The sequence below is a fragment of the Tiliqua scincoides genome, chromosome 8, assembly GCF_035046505.1.
Source record: "Tiliqua scincoides isolate rTilSci1 chromosome 8, rTilSci1.hap2, whole genome shotgun sequence".
NCBI lineage: Eukaryota > Metazoa > Chordata > Lepidosauria > Squamata > Scincidae > Tiliqua > Tiliqua scincoides.
The window spans coordinates 13,021,722-13,043,838 of record NC_089828.1 but is presented as its reverse complement, the minus strand read 5'-3'; the positions used below and the strand labels follow the sequence as shown (position 1 = coordinate 13,043,838).

Genomic DNA, 22,117 nt, shown 5'->3' with positions numbered 1-22,117 from the left:
CACATCGCTAAGGGGGGTGCAGGGACTGGCATTTACTTACCAGGGGGTGCAGGGAGCCCTGCATAAGGACATAAGAACATAAGAACAGCCCCACTGGATCAGGCCACAGGCCCATCTAGTCCAGCTTCCTGTATCTCACAGCAGCCCACCAAATGCCCCAGGGAGCACACCAGATAACAAGAGACCTCATCCTGGTGCCCTCCCTTGCATCTGGCATTCTGACATAGCCCATTTCTAAAATCAGGAGGTTGCGCATACACATCATGGCTTGTACCCCGTAATGGATTTTTCCTCCAGAAACTTGTCCAATCCCTTTTTAAAGGCATCTAGGCTAGACGCCAGCACCACATCCTGTGGCAAGGAGTTCCACAGACCGAACACACGCTGAGTAAAGAAATATTTTCTTTTGTCTGTCCTAACCCTCCCAACACTCAATTTTAGTGGATGTCCCCTGGTTCTGGTGTTATGTGAGAGTGTAAAGAGCATCTCTCTATCCACTTTATCTGCACAACCCTCTGCAGGGCTCCCCAGCCTTCTAAAACTGAAAGTGCAGCGACCGCGCTGCTGGTTTTGCAGAGGCAGAGCGCAATCGCTGCACTTTCACTTTTAGAAGGCTGGGGAACCCTGCAGGTGGTCACGGAGGGCTTCCAGCGCCCCCAGGAGGCTGCTGCAGGCACCGGTGAGTACATGCCAGCCCCTGAAGCCCCTTTAGTGATGCAATCCTTGGAATCATGTTGCTGCCTCCCCCTGCCTCCACAAGAAGTTATTACAGATCAAACTCTCCGTGAGAGTTTGAGAACCGCTGCTTTAGTGGATCAGAGTATTGGAATTACCTGCCCACAGAGGAAAACCCACTCCTTGAGTCTCTCTGCATGAGTCACTGATCTGGGGAAAAAGCAAACCTAGGGCTGCGACACCTGCACAAGGACACAAAAGAAAACACAATAGCCTAATGGTATGGAAAAGTAATCGTGACTTTGTAAACATTTATATTGAAATGCATTTTAAAAAACTGTAATATTAATCTGAGTGCCAGGCTTGTAACCTGGGGAAAGGTAGCATAGAAATCTAATTAATAAATAAATAAATAAATAAATAAATAAATAAATAAATAAATAAAATGGTTATATAGTATTCTGCTTCTCATGCAATGGAAATCTTGTGTTATTTATTTATTTGTTTTTTTACTTATTTGTTCTGTGTGGGCCCCTGCCCCTTGTGATCTGGTGTCCTGCACAGACACCACGGCCTTTTGTGAAGGTAGATTTTTAGATTGTGAGCCCTTTTGGGACAGGGAGCCATTAGTTATTTGATTTTTCTCTGTAAACCGCTTTGTGAACTTTTAGCTGAAAAGTGGTATATAAATACTGTTAATAATAATAATAATAATTCTTGGGCATAACTGCACCGGGGTGATGGAATAATCCAAACAAACCCAATTCAGAGTGACAACAAAATTACCCTCCCCCAGTAGAGACTGACGGCAAGGAGGTAAGGCCAGATCATATTGAGATTCAGTGGACAGCCTCCTCTGTGGGTGGCTGGGTATTTTGGGTTCACAGGAGTCTCTCATTATTGAATTAATTTATTTCTCACAGTATAATAGCAATTCTCCTACAGTGCACAATTTGGAAATTACTGGTTTAGGCAATGCCATGAGCAGAACTTTTGTCCGGGCTGCCTTTCATATCTACGCCTACTGCCTGCATTCCTGGCACAGACTTTCCTTGGCTTTTGAGCAGCAGAGAACCTGGTATAATTCAACGGTACAAGGATAATGGATTGTGCAAAGAATCTGCTAGAGAGCATTTGTGTTGAACAGCCAGGCTCCAAAAGGCACAACGGTTGATGGAAGGCCTCCTACGGACATTGCTTGTGTTGGAACGAGCAGGATGCCAGCTGCGCATTGCTGCTGTTGGGCAACATGGATGCGTTTTTTCCCCAGCATTGCTGATTCCTGTCATTCAAACGATAATACTGCATGGATTTCCAGGGGATGGTGAATTTTGACTGGCCTTGGTCATCACACACCCACATTTGTGGTTGCCAGCTCTCTGCCTCAAGGCACAGGCTTCCGTCCTTGACCTTGCAATAGTGACAGCAACTGTTACCCTGCACATGCCCAATCTTGTCTGATCTTGGAAGCTAAGCAGGGTCAGGCCTGGTTAGTACTTGGGTGGGAGACCGCCTGGGAATACTGGGTGCTGTAGGTTTATACCATAGTCTTTCGATACTGAAGGTTGCCAACCAACCCACCAGTGCCTTCAAAACAAAGCGTGAACTAGGGGGTAAGTCCCCCACTCCCTGTGCTTCAAGGCACTTCAAAAGCATCACAGCACAGCACTGACAATCCTTGCTGTCTCTTCAGCTCCAACTTCCAGAGGGGAACTGGGCTTTGTCCTTTGTCTTTTTCTTTTTTAGAGCTTGGAGCTGGACAGAAAGTTGGCCAGTTTTCGTAGGGCACTTCCAAGGTGCTTAGAGTGACCCAGATGTGGAGCACAACTGCAAGGGCCCTTATAAATGATGGTTCTCATATGAATAAAGCACAATCACTGTCCTTTCTGACCTTAGCAGAGCATCTTGCTGGGGGCTCTTTTGCAACTTTGTTTTAGATCAGGGCTCTCCAGACTCGGGGCCTGCAGGACAAATCTGGCACCCTCACAAATCGATCCGCCTCATTATTATTATTATTATTATTATTATTATTATTATTATTATTATTATTATTATTATTAACAGTATTTATATACCGCTTTTCAACTAAAAGTTCACAAAGCGGTTTACAGACAAAAATCAAACAACTAAATGGCTCCCTGTCCCAAAAGGGCTCACAATCTTAAAAGATGCAAAGGAATACCAGCAGATAGCCACCAGAACAGACACTGCTGGGGTGAGATGGGCCAGTTACTCTCCCTCTGCTAAAAAAGGAGCACCCACTTGAAAAAGTGCCTCTTACCCAATTAGCAGGGGTGAACAGAGCTTACCATTTCTGTTACGTCGTGAACAGAGCTTACCATTTCTCAGGGGAGACATTTCAAAATAGCAGGTAAATTTTTAGCTATGCTCAAGGATTTCTTTTCTGAGCTGTAGGTTCTTATTCTTTTGCTTTCTTGCTGTAAGTTCTTATTGTGGTTGCTGCATATAGTGTATCAAATTTCTGTACTTGAGATTTTATTGAATATGGTAAATTTTACTTAGATTGGAAAGACCTTGATTTAACAGATCTTGGAAACAATGGAAATTGTCTGCTTCTTTAAAAGTTAATCGTGTGATTTGCGCATGTGCATTGTCATAAATGCACTCAAATCAAATGAACTTTAGGCAACTTTTGTTGTAAGATATATGACAATGTCTGCAAATAAGTTAAATATACCTTGTAACACATTTCTTTCTATGTTTGATGATAGAGTTGTACAACATCACTTTGAGATGACCACATAAGGATATTTACAGATATCACAAGAATAAGAGACCAAGATCATTTGGATAACCCAGTAATCTGTTGAAGATCTGAAAACACAGGAGTCAGAAAGACCCCTGAGATAAACACCTACTGCCAACCAATATGTCAATGAATAATTCCCCGAATGTATTTTTGGACTCAAGTCCAACCAGGTTTCAGGTCAATGTCATAAATGAAAGCCATGACAATACGATACGGTCTCAGGGAGATCCTGACCTTCAGCATTATGAAGAAACATCATTTGCCGACGAATCCCATAACAGGCTCCGAATTAGCTACAGACCTGGAAATCGAGACCGATACGACAATTTCTTTCAAAACGGGGATGCTGCTAAAACAGATGGTAGCCTTCACCCCTATGATACCCACAGTAACACATATTATCTGAAAACCTTTGGCCATAATACGATGGACGTTGTGCCTAAAATCGATTTTTACCGAAACGCAGGCAGCATCAGTGGGGTCAAAATGAACAGACCAAGCCTGATGGATATTCATGAGCAATTGGCAAAGGTATGTCAGAAAAAAAGAAAGAAAGAAAAAATCCTGCTCTTTTGGCCAGTTCATTGGAATGTAATATAAACCCCATAACCACTCCCAGAAGGCATTAAAAGTGGTTTAGTACCACAGGACTTAAGGGCCCAGCTTCTTGTGAGTTTTAGGCATTAATATGGGCATTAGTATCCATCCAAAAAGACCTGGCTGGCACCTTATAGGAGTTCGGAATGATTATGTAGTGAGGATTCTGTGGCCGGGATAGTTCCATAGACAAACCAATATGGAAGGTGTTCCCTTATGTGCAGGAAGTTTGATGAGATTTGATGTTTTGGTCACACCATCTGATAGCCTGTGGTCAGATGTGAGTCCCTAGTAGTACAACAGCAATCATTTACAGGTCAAAAACTGGGATAACCCTGTATCACTTCTTTGTAGATCATGTGTCCATGTAGGGGGAAAAACAGTTGTGCAGCAAGATGAATTCTGTAGCCCAACGCCCTCAATTCTGCAATCTGAACTATTTATGCAAATGTACTTGATTCTATCTTGTTCTGCAATCTAGCTTTGGGAATCATTGGGAATGGCAAGGGACTTTACAGAGCACTGAAGTCACAGGAAGCTTCATGGGCCAGCCAAGTAGGGCTCTGGCTGAGGTGCTTTGAGAACTGATGGCAATGATAGTGCCCAATGCATCATTGCGGCACTCCCTGAAATCCTACCCTGAAGTCCCATCATCAGAGGACTTAATCCCAGTGCCCCCACTATCCTGGCACTGGCTCTGAGTGAAGTCCAGCCCCTAAACATTAGCAATATTATCCAGGCAGCCTCTTGGCATCTGAGATGTCAGCAGGCATAATCTGCTTACTTTCAAACATATCTCCACGAGCACTAGAAACTTTACTCTCTTTTTTTTAAAACTAACACTGATAGTCTCAGGTAATTGAATTCTGCAGCCATCCCCCCAAACTGGCAGGTTTTCCACACTCCTGCAAAACCTCAGCATATGTATAGCCCCGTCCTTTCGATCTTGTTAAAATCAACAATACAAGATATATTTGAGGGTTTAAAAAAAAATTTTAATTTAAATGTAATTCTTTAGAACATTGTAGTGACTTCTGGTTCAGCTGACAAATTCACCAGTGCACATGGCGCTACAGGAGAAGACGCCGAAAACAAGGAAGAACAGATCAAGGGAGGCTTTGTGAAATTTGGATGGGTGAAAGGTGTCCTGGTAAGCAAGACAGATCTCAGTGGTTGGGAATATACAGACAGTCATCCAATTGTGCTCTGTTTTTGCACTCCAAAAAAGAACGGCACTGGGAGGCGGTTGCGTTGCGTAGCAGCCTTCTGCCAGCCTCCCTCTTTGCCAATGTCCACCCGGCCAGACAACAATGTGTGCAGGAGTGGGAACTGGGCAAGAGAAGTCCCCTTTAGGGGGACAGAGTGGCATTTTTATGGGTCCTTTTTAATTGAAAGACAAAGAGATTAACTGTACAGACATATCTAGACCAGAAGGGAGTCTTTTGATCAGAATATTTACAGCACAATCCTTTGTATGTCTACTCAGAAGTAAGTCCCACTAAGATCAATGGGGCTTATTCCCTGGTACATGCAAATAGGACTGCAGCCTTAATTAACACAACCAAAGCACCTACCTACATGTATCATATGGATTTTTTTTTAATGCTTCAAAATGAATGTCTCTTTCATTCTGCAACAGCAGTGGCATCATGAGTGGGGTGCAGGGGTGCAGATTGCACTGGGTGATGCACACAGGGGGTGACACCACTATTGACCAAAAATTTTTAAATCCTTGTATTCTTGAATAATACCATTATGTTATATAGCATTCAATGCTTATTTTATGTGGAATGCAATGGAACAAACCATGTTGAAATATCTCTATTCTATCAAACGTTAAAGCCAAAAGACCAGTGGAGGGCAGGGCAATGGAGCATCGCCACGCCCCCCAGCCCAGCCCAAGCCTTGCCCACTGCATGGGAGGAGGTCCATCATGGGGGGACAGACTGGCCTCCTGCACTGAGTGACACAAACCCTAGTGACACCACTGTGCAATGCTATGGTGACACAATTCTGTTTCCTGTTTAGGTGCGATGCATGCTGAACATCTGGGGCGTGATGCTCTTCATTCGCCTTTCCTGGATTGTAGGTCAAGCTGGCATTGGTATGCATATATTTTTTTTTAAAGCATAACTTCCATGAACGCTATTAATATTTAAACTGGTGTGAATTGGCATGTGCTTTCTGCAGTCGTGCTTTCCTGAGAAGCTTCTCGTTTCTGCTTATATCCAAAGGCAAAGTTAGTTCGATTAATACTGGAATTTTCCAGACAGTCGAAATGACTGCTTTTAGTACAGCCTAAGTCCTGCACATACATATCGTGTCTGTGATTCCAGGCCACTGAACAAAATGGGATGTAAGCCACCTGAACTGCATTGACTCCTGGCCATTTCTGCAAAACGTTGGGGCTGTTGCCAACTTTCCATCTTACAAAAAGATCCCAAAGCAGGTAACAATTGACAAAAGCAAATTACAAAAATAACATTCAAAATCCAACATGACAACACTGAAAAGTCACAGGAGTGAAAACAGTGGCAGTATTAAATCAAGGGCTAAAGCCAGAGGAAGAAAAGTAAGGGATTCACCACCTCACAACACCATCAACTGAAATGCCTGGGTAATTTTTCTTTTATAAGTCTTCACCTGACACCTAGCTCCTTAAAGCAGTGATTTTCAACATTTTTCATTGCACAGTGACCTCAATAGTCTTCTCTATGGTCTTCACCTCATGTGATTGTCACTTCTGGCTTCATTATTTCATTACAGACAATTCATTACTACAGGTCCAGCCTATTTATATACGGATTTTTTATACACGGATTTGACTCAACACAAATGGCCCCTGCAAATGAGAAGGAATGTGTTGATCCCTGGAGAAAGGGAAAATGCATTGCTTTAAAATTAGTTTAAAAAAACTGAACAGTCCTTTAACAATAGCCTCCTTAATGAGAGAGAGAGAGAAGGCAGCTGGTTGACAATCCATCAATCCTTCTCTCTCCAGTGGACCCCTTCCTTCCCCCTGAGCCACATGAAAGAAAGGCGATCACTTTGCATTGGTGAAGGGAGGGGCTGAGTGAAGCTTTCTAAATTCTTGCAGGAGGACTGGTTGATGGATTGTCTTCCTAATGACTCTTATCCTAGAGTCAAAAGGTCAGCAAGGCTGTTTTTCAATCAGTAACTTTGTTTTTTAAATTGATTTGCTATAGTGCGTTTTTTGCCATCCACCTGACCCACTCGAATAATTAGTCTCAACCTGTACAAAGAATTGCCCTGGAAACAGCTTCAAAGAACCTAGAAGATTTTTTCAGCAGTTTTCAACTACTATGCCCCAAACCCCCATGGAACACCTGTGGACCTTCTGTAGCACATCAATATGCCACAGCCCACTGTTTTAAAATCACTGCTTTAAAGTGTGGGCAAATTTCCCTGGTCTTTCATAGGCAACACAGAGCAGCACCACAGCAAGGGCCAGTCTGTGGCTCTTTCTCCAGTCATAATCTACCTTACCTCTGAATGTGAAGACACACAGGGAAAGGTTCCACTCTTGGGCAGGTTCACACTCAAAAGAAGGCAGAGCTTCGGTTTGTATGTAACAGAAAAGGACATTCCTGAGTTGATTCTGTATTCTAAAAACTGGCTAATCCTATTGGAAGGGTAACATTTTTTTTTCTTCTATAAGGGAAAAGCTGTTGATCTCAGAAGTGAGCTATGTGTTGTGAAAATGTATCTCTTTATCAGTAAGACATGTGAACAGTTCTGAAATCATGAAACCGATCAGGCTTCAGTGCATTCACTCAGATTGCCTGAGTGAATGCAGTACTTCAGAATGGAAAAAAGTATACTCTACATGCAGAAAACTAGCATGTCAGGGCGAAGGCAGGGAAATTTTTGCGTAGGGGAGAGCATTCCATCACATAAACCACTTGCCTGCAGTCCAATCCAGAAACAAAACTTAGGCCCAAATCCTAACCCACTTTCCAGCACTGGCATAGCGGTGCCAATGGGACGTGTGCTGTATCCTGCAGTTGGGTGGCACTCACGGAGGCCTCCTCAAAGTAAGGGAATGTTTGTTCCCTTACCTCGGATCTGCATTGCCTTTACGTTGGTGCTGGAAAGTAGGTGCACCCTTAATCTTGTAAGGCCTAAGGGCCCAATCCTATCCAACTTTTCAGCATCGGAGCAACTGCAATGCAGCCCCAAGGTAAGGTAATAAATGTTCCCATACCTTGAGGAGGCCTCTGTGACTGCCTGCCTACCGCAGGATGCAGTACACACTCCACTGGCACAACTGCACTGGCACTGGAAAACTGGATAGGATTTGGACTCTCAATCGTTTTCCAACTGAGTTTCAAAGAACCTTTTGGAACCTTATTGGGGTTCTATTCCATGACAGCTACATAGAGTTTTCTCAGCAGTTATGTCAGTAAGGAAAGGGTACCCTGAAGCCACAGAGTTTTAAAACTACTACTCTTCATTTATAATTTCATTGCAGTGTATTTGCACTAAAAGGAAAAGCAGCCCTGATCAGTACAACTATGAAGCATTAAGGGGTACAGTCCTCTTATCCCAACTGGCTAAGAGCATGTACCTAGGAAAGACTTCGGTCTAATCGATTTAAATCAATGTTACACCTAATAGAGTCACCATACGGTCCAGTCAATCTTCCACTGAAATCAAAGTGCTCTTTGTATTGCATTTGTGGAAGCTGTATTGGATTGTTTCAGACTGAGCTCCAAACACGAAACCGCTAATACAAGAGCCAGATTGCTATTGATTAAATTATGTTTAATGTTTTTCTAGGCAGAGATAGAGAAAGGCAATGCAATGACTTTGTGATTGGTTTGGACAAAGGAACTTGTAAAACACTGCAGAAAGGAAAGCATGGTAATTAAAATATGTAGCTCCACACTTTTTAAATACAAAAAACAAAATTCTGGGTTTCCAGAACCCCAATCAGTGCATATGACACATTTCCTGCTGTTCAAAAGCATATCTGTCCCCAAAACCAGCCCATCAACTGAGGTGGTCACTTCAGGCTGCAGACTATTGGGGGGGGGGCACCCACCACCATCCACCCACTCACCTCCACAGATCCTCCCCCTCCCTTGGTTAGAAAAGGAAGAGGAGAACAGAGCAGAAAAGAAAGTGTGGAAGGGAGGTTGGGCTAGAGACATCAGAGACTCTCTAGCCCACCACTCCTCTCCTCCATAACCCTGTCTTCTGCTTCATCACCCTCTTCTTTTTCCAACCCAGGCAATTGGAAGAGCAGAACCTGGCACATCACCAGGAAAGAGGGGCAGCATTTAGCAAGCCATCTCAGATGCCCAGAGGTAGGCTAGTTTGGAGGGTTGTTTGCTTGTAAAACAAACTTCCTTGATTGGACTCCAATCATTGGGATGGTGAGAACTGTTAGAGTCAGTGATCCTTCTATTATTTTGCTAAACTTATTTGTTCCAAAGTGCCTAGGAAGTGGCTATGTTCCCAAGGTATGCAATCTGCTGTTTCAGCAGGATTTGGAATTGGTAGCACCCCATTTGAGTTTTGGAGCCATGAAACTCCGTTTGAACAAGGAGTAAACCAGTCTCCATTTGAAACCGGAGCACTCATGGTTCAGTTAAGTTATTGGGGGGTGGGGGGGGGGGGTTAGATGGTTTCTCCAAAAGTGTGGCCTTCCTGGCCTATTCATCTGAGGCCTCATACAATCAGTCTAGCATAGTAATTTTCAGCCTTTTTCATCTCACAGCACACCGACAAGGCGCTAACATTCTCGAAGCGCACCATCAATTTTTTTGATAATTGATAAGGCTCACCACACTGCCAGTGGAGAGCTCGCATCCCCCAATGGCCCTACTAATAAATTACCCTCCCGCAAACTCCCATGGCACATCTGTGGACCATCCATGACACACCAATGTGCCATGGCACAGTGGTTGAAAATCACAGGCTCTAGCAAATATCTATGTTACTGGTCTGCCCCATGCTCTCCAGGGAGGCACTTGGGATCAGTACATGTGTATGTACGCATGCTTCCTGCTTTCCTTGAAATTAAGGGACATAAAATATTGACCATATGACGCCACTGAACATGCAATCAGGTGGCAAATATCCTGGGTTAAACAGATTGATTTCTGATTATGAAAAGCAAAATTATAATGAAAGTGAATCAGCCAAATGGAACAGCACATGCCACATATGCTATCTCCAAGTTCAGAGATCCTGACCGCACATGAACTCCCTGCACTTGTTTCAGTGCTATAGCTCACAATCAAAGGCTCAGGTAGGTAGATTTGACCCAAAAAGGTACAAGGCAGAGCAGAGTTTTGAGTTTCTCCTTCCAGGCAGACACACACACAGCCCACCATACTCTGCAGATGCTGCGTTGCCTGATGTCCCATGTCAGCTCTAACGATGTGATTCATGTGACATGCAATTTGGTCTACAGGAACCCTTTTTCAGCAGGCTTTTTATTTGAGAAAGGATTTCTGCTTTTGTCTGAATTATTTTGGGAAAATGTGTAAATTGCTCTTGAAAACTAAAAGAACTTTCGGCCTTGCATAACATTGCGCAGGCAGGAAACTTGCTGAACTAAATGGGGGGAGGGGGGAACCTTTGCCTGTCTGCACGGCATTACATTTTCACCACTTGGCACTGCGCCCAGCGAAAGGGTGCTTGCAAGTTTTATGGTGCATACCAAATGAGGCCTTGCAGCTGGAGGCACATATAAGTATATGCCTTCCCATGAAAACTCTGCATCTTAACATTGCCAAGACTTTGCTCTGGGGTTTCATGCAAAATTAGTTTCTTTTTTTTTTAAGGGCAGTTTAGTAACTTATTGCCGTCATCAAGAAGCACTACTTTGTTCCGAGGTGTGGAAATAGCCATGGGCAAGAGTCATTCGTTTTAATCTTATTTAATGTCCTTACAACTGGAAGCTTAATCTAAACTTTAATCAGAGCTTGGCATTACTTAGTAATGAGAGCAGTTACAATGGACCTGCTTTTTACATTCAATTTTACAATTATTGTTTGTCAGTCATCAAGCTTGAAATGATATTGTCCCCTACCTCCTCCTTACTTCCCTATAATAAGGCAACAAGATTGCACCTCCCTGCCTAACATCACAAGTAAATCTTTCTTGCCACAGATATCCCCAGATAACAATGTGTGAGTACAACATCTGAACAGGGAGAAACACAAAAATTTCAATAGGCCCGACTCACACCATCAATTGCAGTGCTGGGGGCAGATAACTGATCACACAGTTTGACCTAAAGCATGTTGGATTTTATGCTTTTATCAGCAATTCAAATATTTCCATGCATGGATGTCCAGGAACGCTCAATGGAGGCAGGCAGGGGCTTGCTCCCCAGTCGCATGTTGGGAAACGTTCAGGAACAGCACTGTCTTATCTACTTTGTACTTTTCCTGCTTCTTTAAAATGATCTGGAAGGAAGATTGTTTCTCTGGGGCAGTTCTTCTCAAACTGGGTCAATTTCAGGTGAGCTAATTTTAGGTGGGTCTCCATTCATTTCAATATTTTTAATATATTAGACGATGCTACCATGGTATATGACTGCATCTGGGGAAATTTTATACATCTGTACTTTTAACAGGCTACTATGTATGTGCTTTTAACAATGATAGTAAATGGGACTTACTCCTAGGTAGGTGAGGGTAGGATTATAGCCTAGGATTGTTAAAAATTTTCCTGCTTGATGACATCACTTCCAGTCATGACATCACTTCCAGTGGGTCCTGACAGATTCTCATTCTAAAAAGTAGGTCTTAGTGCTAAAAGTTTGAGAACCACTGCTCTGGGGAAAATGACCACTGCTGCGATATTATTACTCAACCATGAACATGACACTTTTCCAAGCGATGTGAGTTAAATGTAAGTTTGCAAGGAGCTTACAGTCTAGCAAACCATGGGTCCATGGCCCACTAGTGGGTCATGACCCCATTTTTTGTGGTTTGTGAAATTGCCAGGGTAGATTAGGCTATTTACATCAAGGGTTAAACAACCTGTTACCGGTAGGGGGGAGCACTGCTGCCCAATCACCACTATAGCCACAGTGGCTTGAACAACTGGTAAAGTGAAACTTTTTTTAGGTGGGTCCCAATGCTAAACAGTTTGGGAACCACTGGTCTAGATTTTGATAAGTGAGAAGACAGCAAAGGGAGGCAAAAATAACAGGTCAGAATGTAGGAATGGAACGAGCAAGGGACTGACATGAATTATTTCCGCTACACATAGTTTGGTTTCTACTGCTCTACTTTCAATCATTTAGGGGACCTGATCCCTGCCCCCAAAGGGCTAATGTTAGAGGTGTGATTTTTCAGTGATAACGAAATAACTCTGCCTTCTGCACTTTGATGAGGAGCTTTTGTCAGCCATCGCTAAGTTAAAATGGAGCCTTGATTCCAGTTTTAAAATGCTAATGTAGAGAATAGCTTTGGAGAATCATGGACCATATTACATATTTCATTTTTTCGTTGCTGACAGGTCTTGGAGTTATCATAATCTTCCTTGCCACCACGGTTACCTCCATTACTGGCTTATCAACTTCTGCCATAGCAACTAACGGTTTTGTGCGTGGAGGTAAAATCTTTAGGGTACTTCCCCCCCCCAAACACTCTCAACATTCACAGTTAGTGTCTCCAGGTATTGTATTGCTATAAAACAAGTCAGTTAACCTAAAGTAACAGCACAGTGGATGGTTGACCAAAATAAATCAGGAGGTGAGTTATGAGATAAACAATATTAATAATCTATAATTCCTTGATACAAAACCTTCTTGTGAATCACAAAGTCCAGCTCTCTTGATGAAGGTCAGATGATCCTGCCTGGGACTGATGGAGCCAACTTTTTCTTGGAGATTCTTCTGCTCTTTTTTCTTTTAATAAACAATTCCTATTAAGAACATTGCAGGTTGCATTTCTTTGAGTGGACTGGTCTTGAAGAAAGGATGCATTAACTTCTTTCTCACCCTCTTAACATTCATCTAAAACTTTGATTGTGGATTCTTCTGAGAACCCATACAATTAGTCACGGTGGGCAGCACCAAAGGCCAGTACAGCAAAGGTATATTGCTTAATGTTTATCTCAACAACAGTGCATTGCAGGTATTCACAGATCCAGTTGGCACCGTTTCTCCTCCATGAATAATGATGGCATCTTATTAGAGGGCTTTAGGATTTAAAGATCTGACCAAGGTAATTGGGACAAACATCTGCTTTGGGATTTTTTTTTCAGGTCTTGGAATCATACTTATTTGCCTGAGTGTGGTAGTTACAACTCTAACAGGTATCTCCATGTCTGCCATATGTACAAATGGAGTGGTAAGAGGAGGTGAGTAATTTACATATTTGAATGGAAAATAGACATACTGTATCTACGGAAAAGTGTTAACTGTGTAGACCCAGTTGTTGGCTTGTGGATTCATGAGATCTAAGATGGTGGCACCAGGATCCCACAAATTTTGGGCACCACTGTCTGGGATATCACAAGGTTCCTCGAGATTCGAGATGGCAGCACCTGGCTTAGCCAGGAAGAAGAGGCTGCTAGGGCATCGTGACCCAGGTAAGTTTGGGAACCACTGATTTAACCCAAAGGCTTTCTGAAAGAACCAGATTTGGGACTGGCACCTGGATAACATGTGCCATGTTGGTGACTAGAGAGGATCTAACATAAATTAAATGAAATAATAAGGTCTTGCTGGGCTGAAGAAGCATCATTTGCATGGTAGCTCTAGTGAACACACCTCACTTCAATCTGGTTCGGTTGGGTTACATGTAGGTTCAGCTTTGGGTTACAGTTGCATGGGACAGCAGTATTCTGAAGAGTGCCCAGAAGTGACCTATAATCGCTCCTAGGCTTCTTTGCCACTTTACAGAGGATCCTGCCTGTTCACAATTCTATGATCACATGCAGATGTACATAGGAGTTGCATTCTCTGCAATGGTGCATGGGAGTCTGGATCTGTCTTTGAATCACATGCAGCAGCTATTTTCTTGCGCCAGCTCTATTCCGTTTTAAAGGAAGCCTCTGTTGTCTTGACAGGTGGTGCTTACTACCTTATCTCCAGAAGCTTGGGACCTGAATTCGGTGGCTCCATTGGCCTCATCTTTGCTTTTGCCAATGCCGTGGCAGTAGCCATGTACGTCGTTGGGTTTGCAGAAACAGTTGTAGAGCTGCTCAAGGTAAGTACGGCTCCTCGCATGTGGTTAAACGGGGGACCTTGGTTAACAGCGTTTTATGCAGTATGATCATAGGTCTAATAAATGCGTTAAGTGGCAAACCTTATCTGTGAATTAGAACTCCCTAAATGTATCATAAATTCTAATTTATAAGCTTTGCCTTCACTTCTTCCAGGTCGAGAAAATGTTTCTTACAGTGCCATAAGAGTTTGAAAATTACTAAAAGGAATTAGGGTTCTAATTAGCCAGCCAATAACCTTAACGACTGGGGCCCAAGCAGCATAAGAAATGTGAAACTCAGGGCTCATTACCCATGGAATGTGAATAATCCCTCTTTAGTCATTCCCTTCTATTTTATGTGGCTGCCAGCGCTATCTAGCAGAAACCATATTCTTAATCATTTCTTTTTCACTGTTTCCTTTTCTTTGCAGAGTAGCAATGCAATAATGGTGGATGAAAGCAACGACATCAGGATAATAGGTGCCATAACGGTTGTGATTCTTTTGGGCATTTCTGTGGCTGGTATGGAATGGGAAGCCAAGGTAAAATGGAACATTAAAATAAGAGTTTAGAGAAAATGAATACACAAGATGATGTTTTACAGCCACTAGAAACCAACGTGGTTTGCCATGCAAAGGATTAGTCCTTGGATTAGTCTTGAATTTGCGGGCCTATTCTTACTTAGTTTTGACTTGGATGTTGTAGTGAATATATGCACAGGCGCTGGGCTTTGAGATGCCTTGGCATATTTGATAACAACACAGCAGAGCACACTCTGTGTTTGCGCAGAGCCCACTCTGCCATCAGCCTTGAAACTCTAAAGCCCAGTGCGATGGTATTTTGGAAAAGCGCCTCTTATCAATGTTGTGGTTAACTAGAGCTAGCCGGTTTTCTAGCAGCGTAATCTTTGTAACCTTTAGTAACCCTCGTTGTATTGCGACACATGTTTAAGAATGAATAAAGCTTGCAGGAAGGGGGCGAGATCTCAGATCTGTTCCAGCTTCAAACCTCCCTGCATCAACCCTCTGAAAGCCTGCTGTTTCTTCATTGCTTTAACTTTCTGCTGTCCTAGCCTCACTTTTAACCCTTCAGTGCTCTGCACTCCATCAGGCAGCAAGGTCCAAGCCTTGTGTGCTTCCCAAGCAGCATCGCGTTGCAACAGATGTGGAACTTGGTAGAAAATATACAGATATTTGATCATGTCTGGAAGCATTTTGCATTCAGGAAAGCACACCTGAGTACAAAAAAATCAGGGAAGAATAGGAGACGAGACCCTGAGAGATGTGGGTTCCAGTCCTACCACTGCCACATACATTGGGTGCAGCCTTGGGGCAAATCACTATTTACCCAAGTCCACACCCAAATTGCATGCTACTAGCTGAGACATACTTTAGAGATATTTTAGAGATTGGCAGCCCAATCCTATCCTGCACCAGAACAGGCAGACCAGCTGGCCTGGCTGGCTGTGGCACAACCTAGGATAAGGGGAATCACCTCCCCTTCTCCCGTGTAATGTGGCAGTAGCTCGAATGGGGCTACTTGGATCTGCACCAACTAAAGAGGTGGTGCAGATCCAAGCAGCCTGGCACTAGACTGGGCTGCTCAGGAGGGGGATTAGAAACTGTCCTAAGTGCCAGATTCTGGGTCCACCCCCTCCCAGGGCCCACAGGCCCAACTTCCACCCTTCCTTCCTTCTTCCTTCCTTCCTGGAACACTCCCACAATGCCTCGCACCTGCCCTCCCCAGACCTCCATGGCAGCAGCCCACTGCTGGCACATAGCCTCCGCCAGCACTGCTGGGGATGCATTCGATCTCTGGAGGCTGGCACAAGTCTCCTGCACTGACCTCCCAACTGACTCAGTGGTGCAGAACTGCCTTACAGCACTTTTTTTTGACACATCAGAGGGCCAGAGCTGGGAACTTGCGCCAGCCTAGGGCACTCTCCGGATTGCACCCAGGTTCTGTTATTGCTATTTGTTTTAGTGCGATATTTAAGGATTAACGTTTGTGGTTATCAAATCAGTTGGGCAAACAAGGAGTTGTGTATGGCTGAGAACCGTAATGCCTCGACCCTGAGAAAGTTACTTGTGCACCAGGCTGATGGAAATCAAAGGGACAGGTTTGTCACAATTGATTTAAGTTCTTCTGATTTCAGTGGGGCTTAGATGTGATGAATGCTCCTCGGATTTACACCCAAAACTTTCAAGATATTATCAAGCTACTTTGGAACTGTAAGGTGTAAAAGTGACTGTTTGACCTACAAAAAGTAATAAACGAATAAATCTGAAACACTGAAAGCAAGTCCACTACTAATGCGTTGTTGGGTGGTGTGGGTTTTTCATCATTACAGGCCCAAGTAATCCTTCTAATTATCCTTCTTATTGCTATTGTAAATTTCTTCATTGGGACGGTCATTCCCAGCAACAATGAAAAGAGGGCAAGAGGTTTTTTCAATTATCAAGGTAAGTCTTTCTTTTGAACCAACTATATAGATCAGCAAAGCCATTGCATAAGTCATTATGGTTGGCAACCTTCAGTCTCGAAAGACTCTGGTATAAGCCTACAGCACCCAGTATTCCCAGGCAGTCTCCCATCCAAGTACTAACCAGGCCTGACCCTGCTTAGCTTCCAAGATCAGTTAGAGTTTGAATCTTTGATATGTCCTGAACGCTCCACCCAGATTTTTCTCCCTCCTTTTCCAGGCTCTATTTTTGCAGAAAACTTTGGACCAGGCTTCAGAGATGGAGAAGGATTTTTCTCTGTGTTTGCCATTTTTTTCCCAGCAGCCACCGGCATTCTTGCAGGGGCCAATATCTCTGGAGACCTAGAGGTGTGTATTTCAGATTACAGCATACATATCCCAACATCCCCAGAATAAAAGGCAACTTTTTAATTAACATAAGGATATTTTGAACGGTAACACCATCATTAATGTTAGTATCAAAATGCATTTCACTATATGAGAGTTAAAATGATACTAGCTGCTACTACTTCTCTCCTACTTCTGCATTCACAGGTTCAAATCTTTGATTTCAGTTTCACTTTTTGCACAATGCGCAGTCTAAAGGTATACGAGTAAAACAACACTTTCATGAATCCATATGAAGAAACCGTGGGGGGGGGGGAGGGAGATCTGCTTTGTTGGAGCAACACTCAGGCAGACTGAATTATTGGCTTTTGGCTGCAGAGCCACCCAGATGATGGCCAGAGTATTGCCATCAGGCCCAGCCCAACCACATCCCTTCAAGGCCAAGAGGGGCCTGGCTGGCTATAAATAAATGTTACCTGAAGTTTAGTTCTTCATTCCAAGCAGCTTGTCACCCTGAGCAGCCACACAGACTATCTTGCCTTGCTTCCAGTCCCCCCAGTCTGCCTTCTTTGGGAACAGGACTGCTTGACCCTGATCCTATTGCCTGCTCCCAGTTTCCTATATACCTGCTCCAAAACCCACACTGCTCCTCGGTAAACAGATTCCTCTCTTTAGGCTTGGACGTAGAAGACCTTCCACACATGGAAGGGCACCTTGGGCTCCAACCCTGCTTGCACTGTCTGATGGAACAAACCTGGCTGCACAGACTTCCTTTAGCTAAGTTTGTCTTCCAGAAACAGACCATGAAATTTTAAAGGCCACTTCCATAACTCTAGTGGCAGAATATTAATGGACCCATTATCGGGGTATTGCACACTGAAATGAACTACGTAATTCCTATTACCACAGCTTTGCTAATTCATAAAAACTGTACATGTGGCAGAACTCAAAATTACAATGGGAGGTGGAGAGGGAAACCCAGAGTTTAATCTCTAATGAATACAGTGATTTTCAACCTTTTTCATCTCATGGTACACTGACAAGGTGCTAAAATTTTCAAGGTACATCATCAGGTTTTTGAAAACTGACAAGGCATGCTGCACTGCTGGTGGGGGGCTGACATCCCCTAGTGGCCCTACTAACAAATAACCCTACCCCGAAGTCCTGCAGCATACCTGTGGTCCATTCATGGCCATGTGCTATGGCACAGTGGTTAAAAATCGCTGCACTAAGACTTCACAAAGAAAGCTTTGATTGATTTTCATGAATCCACGTATCAGATCTGAATGTGAAAGCAGCAAGGCAAAGGATGAACAGCCCTGCCTAGGTATAAAGTACACATTTCTTTATGTTAAAATTAAGAATTCACTGCAATCTTTTGCTATTGTAATATTCCAGGATCCACAAGGAGCTATACCCAAGGGAACAATGTTAGCCATTCTGATTACGACAATTGCTTATCTCGGCGTGGGAATCTGTGTAGGTGAGTAGGAAGCCTGTGTTTTACATTAAAGTCTGGAGTTATAATTAGTATAGAGTAGTTAAATATGTTCAAAGCCCTGTGCTCAAATCACAGCACTTATCCTCATTATACTTTGATTTGGATTTGTTCGTAGTGGAGCCAGATGTAGATTAGTAATAGAAACACAGCCTGAAACAAAAAAAAACTCCGTTTGCTACTGGGCAGAATAGGGTCATCTGTAAACTTGCAATTAGGGAAAGGGATTCCTTTTATAGGAAAAATGCATAGAGTCAAAACAATTTCACACTGTCAACCATGTGATCTCACACTGCCTGGATAGCTTCCACCAGAGCTTAGCACATGCAGAGCTACTGCAGGCTGTGGTGCAGTAGTAAATGCTAGAATGTGGGAGATTTATTTATTATTTTATTTTTCACATGTTTATAGCACCCATTCCTCCAAGGAGCTCAGGGTGGTGTACATGGTTCAGTCCCTCCACTTGTCCTCACAACAATCCTGTGAGGTAGGTTAGACTGAGAGAAGAGATTAGCCCAAAGTCACTCAGGAAACTTTATGGTTGAGCAGGGATTTGAACCTGGATCTTCCACTTCTCACAGCCATGCCCTACTAAGACTCTTAACATTAAAAAATTATTTAAATCTTTCCATTGGCCTGTTTTCTTCTCCTTGCTCCATTAAACCTTATTATACTTCATTTAAAGATGTAGTTAATTTCATTCCAAACTCTTGGAGTGAGGTGTAATCATTCAAAACAAATGTATAAGAATTTTTTTAAACGGGAGTTAAAATATCCCAAATAAATAAAACAGAATATAGTAGAGTGCTAGCCTATGCATGTTAATGCAGCGTGAACTACATACTGTCTCTCATGAAATCCTTGGGAAAGATAATGACCTAAATATTAACATATGCCCCAAGGCACATTTCTAAGTCTGCCTGTTGCTGAACCTAACACATCTTCTTAGCAAAGATGTTTTGAAAAAAGTTTCAAAGGTAGTACCAGAATGCTCCTGCTGAGAATGCCACATGTCTTGTTGTAGGAGAAGGTCTATGCTGCAGCCCCCAACCCTCCCTGCATACATCCCTGAGTACAAGATAGGAAAGATACTGAAGTCTAGCTGTAAAGTTACCATTCCACTTCAGGATACCTTGTCCTGTGATCTTGTGCTGTTGGGTAATTCATATATATTGGGCAATTGAAAAAATCAAGAGAAACCAGTTTGGTCATATACTCATGACCTAACTTATTGCCAGGAAAGATCCCCCCTATTCCAAGTCCCAATTGACTCCTCTCAGAGCCAGACAAGACAGCTCGGAACCGAGATCCAGGATAGATGCTTTCCAACTCAGGGCCAAATTAGACATGACAATTTGTGCTTTCCTGCTTGCATTTTTATTCAGAAACTGGATCCAGATCAACCCCCCCCCCCATCCCACAGACTCGACATGCAGTAGGGGGGGGGGACAGGCTTTAAGTGTCCACAGTTCCCATCCATATCACTCCTCACTCATACGCCTGCTGTTCACCTCCAGGAAAAAAAACATTTACACTGAGACCAAGGAGGGTTTTTTCCCAGGGTGTATAGCAATGCTGAAAGGTGGAAATTGGTGCAGTTAGGAAAGCAGAAGAAGTTACTTACTTCCCAGTTAAGTAAGACTCATGTGAGTCAAGCACTGGCCATTGGTAACTTTCACACATGTTCTGAGAGGTTATGAAATGCACAACAGGCCAAGAACAAAGCCCAAAGTAGTTATCACATCACTGTAATGAATAGCAGTATTATTTGGGAGATGAAAAAAAACCCCAAACCCTCATCATCCCATGACAAAACGGAAATGCATAGAGAATAAAAGCAGCCAAAGGTTGTACAAAGCATGGCAAGAATATTCTCCTGTTGTCACAAGGAAGAGAAATAATAATATGCTGTTGTTTTCACAGCTGCTTGTGTCGTACGCGATGCTACTGGGAATCTCAATGATACAGTTGTATCTGGCATGAATTGCAATGGATCATCTGCTTGTGCCCTGGGCTATGATTTCTCCAGCTGTAGAACTGAGCCATGTGGTTATGGGCTGATGAATAATTTCCAGGTTCAAAAAAAGCTCTAATTATGCAATTTGTGTAATCATATGTGTGTTGTACAAGTGAGCAAAACATGCCCTATGCATAAAGAACACAAGTTCTCTCTCTCTCTCTCTCTCTCTCTCTCTCTCTCTCTCTCTCTCTCAAACACACACACGCAGACACACACACACACATGCAGACACACACACACACACACACACACGCAGACACACACACACACACAGCATGCATTTGGCTGAGTTTTCAGAATCCGTACTAACAACCCAGCCAAGACATGGAACTGGATTTAGAAAACAATTCACAGTGCATTAGTCATAGGAATTAACACTCCCAGTCACTCTCAATTAAGAGGCTCCCTATATCAAAAAGTCAACAACTGAGACTAGATCAATCTACTGAAGGATAAGTGAGTTTGTATATTTTCTCTGATGAGCATGGCTTCATGAAGTGTCTGGGCCAAAATGCAGGGGGCCTGGATAAAACAGGGATCATGGTGAGTACTGTTAATTCTTTCCCCCTGCATTTCTTTCCTGCTGAAAATCTCTCTGCTGCCACCTGCTTCCAAAGTGACTATTTGCCACCAATAGCTGTTTCAGGGGCAAACAGGGAGCAGGGGGAAAGGGTTAACAACCCCCATCTGCACACTGCAGTTTCAGTCTGAATCAGCTCTCCTCTTACAGTTGCTTCTTGTTAAGGAAGAGAAGCTTCCACTCTTCAGTATTCCAATTATTAACACATTTATTATAACATGTAGTTTAGCTGTCAGACCTGGGCCAGATATACTTGGGGCCACCCACCTGCTCTCAGGGCTGGTCTACGAACATGCAGCAGAATGGGATGGGAATAAACTGGTAGAGCCTTGAGGTGGCAGAATGCAAGGGTGGATTTACTATGAACTTAAGCTTCAGGTTCCCTAATCCCGGAAAGGCCTCAGAAGCCATTTTAGGCCACGTTGCTTAAAAATTTGCCATCTACTGAATGAGAAGTGTTTTAAAAAATTATAATATTTTAATTTTTTTTTTAAATTGTGATGATCTGTCATGGAACAACCTCACTGAAGAAGATGACAGTGATTACTCAGACCTAATTGCTGGTTGCGAAGGCGCTCCTATAACAGTTCAATCTTCAGGGCCCCAAAAATATAGTTCCGCCACTGCTTGGGTGGAAGGTAAATGTTCCAGGCACACCAGAGAAGTTGATGATAGAAACTTTCCGTGACTACAGTGCACACTGTCACTCGAGCTATAAAGAATAAGAACTTGAACTATTGCATATGTGAACTTCTCTTTGTAAAATATGAAGTTCAGTTCCCTTTAGAAAATGTAGTGAGCTTATTTCTTGCGACAGCCCGTTCTTAATGACACTATTTGCAAAAGAAATAAAAATTGTGCCTATGGCTTCAGTAAGAGCAGTGCAGGACTCAATTACAGAATCATCTTCTCAATTACAAAGCAAGTTGCTTTCCTGACAGCAGAAGTAATTTGCTGTGCTGAGTAAAGTCT

At 43.1% G+C, this 22,117-nt stretch overlaps 1 protein-coding gene and 1 pseudogene across 2 annotated transcripts in view; both read left to right on the top strand.

Annotated features, from left to right (window-relative positions):
* The first annotated feature begins 2,093 nt into the window (after window positions 1-2,093).
* LOC136659714 (5S ribosomal RNA) lies at window positions 2,094-2,213 on the top strand (annotated as a pseudogene).
* A 1,352-nt stretch (window positions 2,214-3,565) lies between these two features.
* SLC12A1 (solute carrier family 12 member 1) overlaps window positions 3,566-22,117 on the top strand; it is a 50,061-nt gene continuing 31,509 nt past the window's right edge. The window contains exons 1-10 of one of the 2 annotated variants that reach the window (XM_066636671.1): window positions 3,566-3,976; window positions 5,061-5,192; window positions 6,071-6,146; window positions 13,295-13,390; window positions 14,102-14,241; window positions 14,670-14,780; window positions 16,589-16,700; window positions 16,941-17,068; window positions 18,446-18,530; window positions 20,469-20,620. In XM_066636671.1, coding sequence (XP_066492768.1) covers window positions 3,566-3,976; window positions 5,061-5,192; window positions 6,071-6,146; window positions 13,295-13,390; window positions 14,102-14,241; window positions 14,670-14,780; window positions 16,589-16,700; window positions 16,941-17,068; window positions 18,446-18,530; window positions 20,469-20,620 — 1,443 coding nt within the window. Of the gene's footprint in view, window positions 3,977-5,060; window positions 5,193-6,070; window positions 6,147-12,544; window positions 12,641-13,294; window positions 13,391-14,101; window positions 14,242-14,669; window positions 14,781-16,588; window positions 16,701-16,940; window positions 17,069-18,445; window positions 18,531-20,468; window positions 20,621-22,117 lie in introns of both variants that reach the window. The other variant, XM_066636670.1, reaches the window with a different exon arrangement.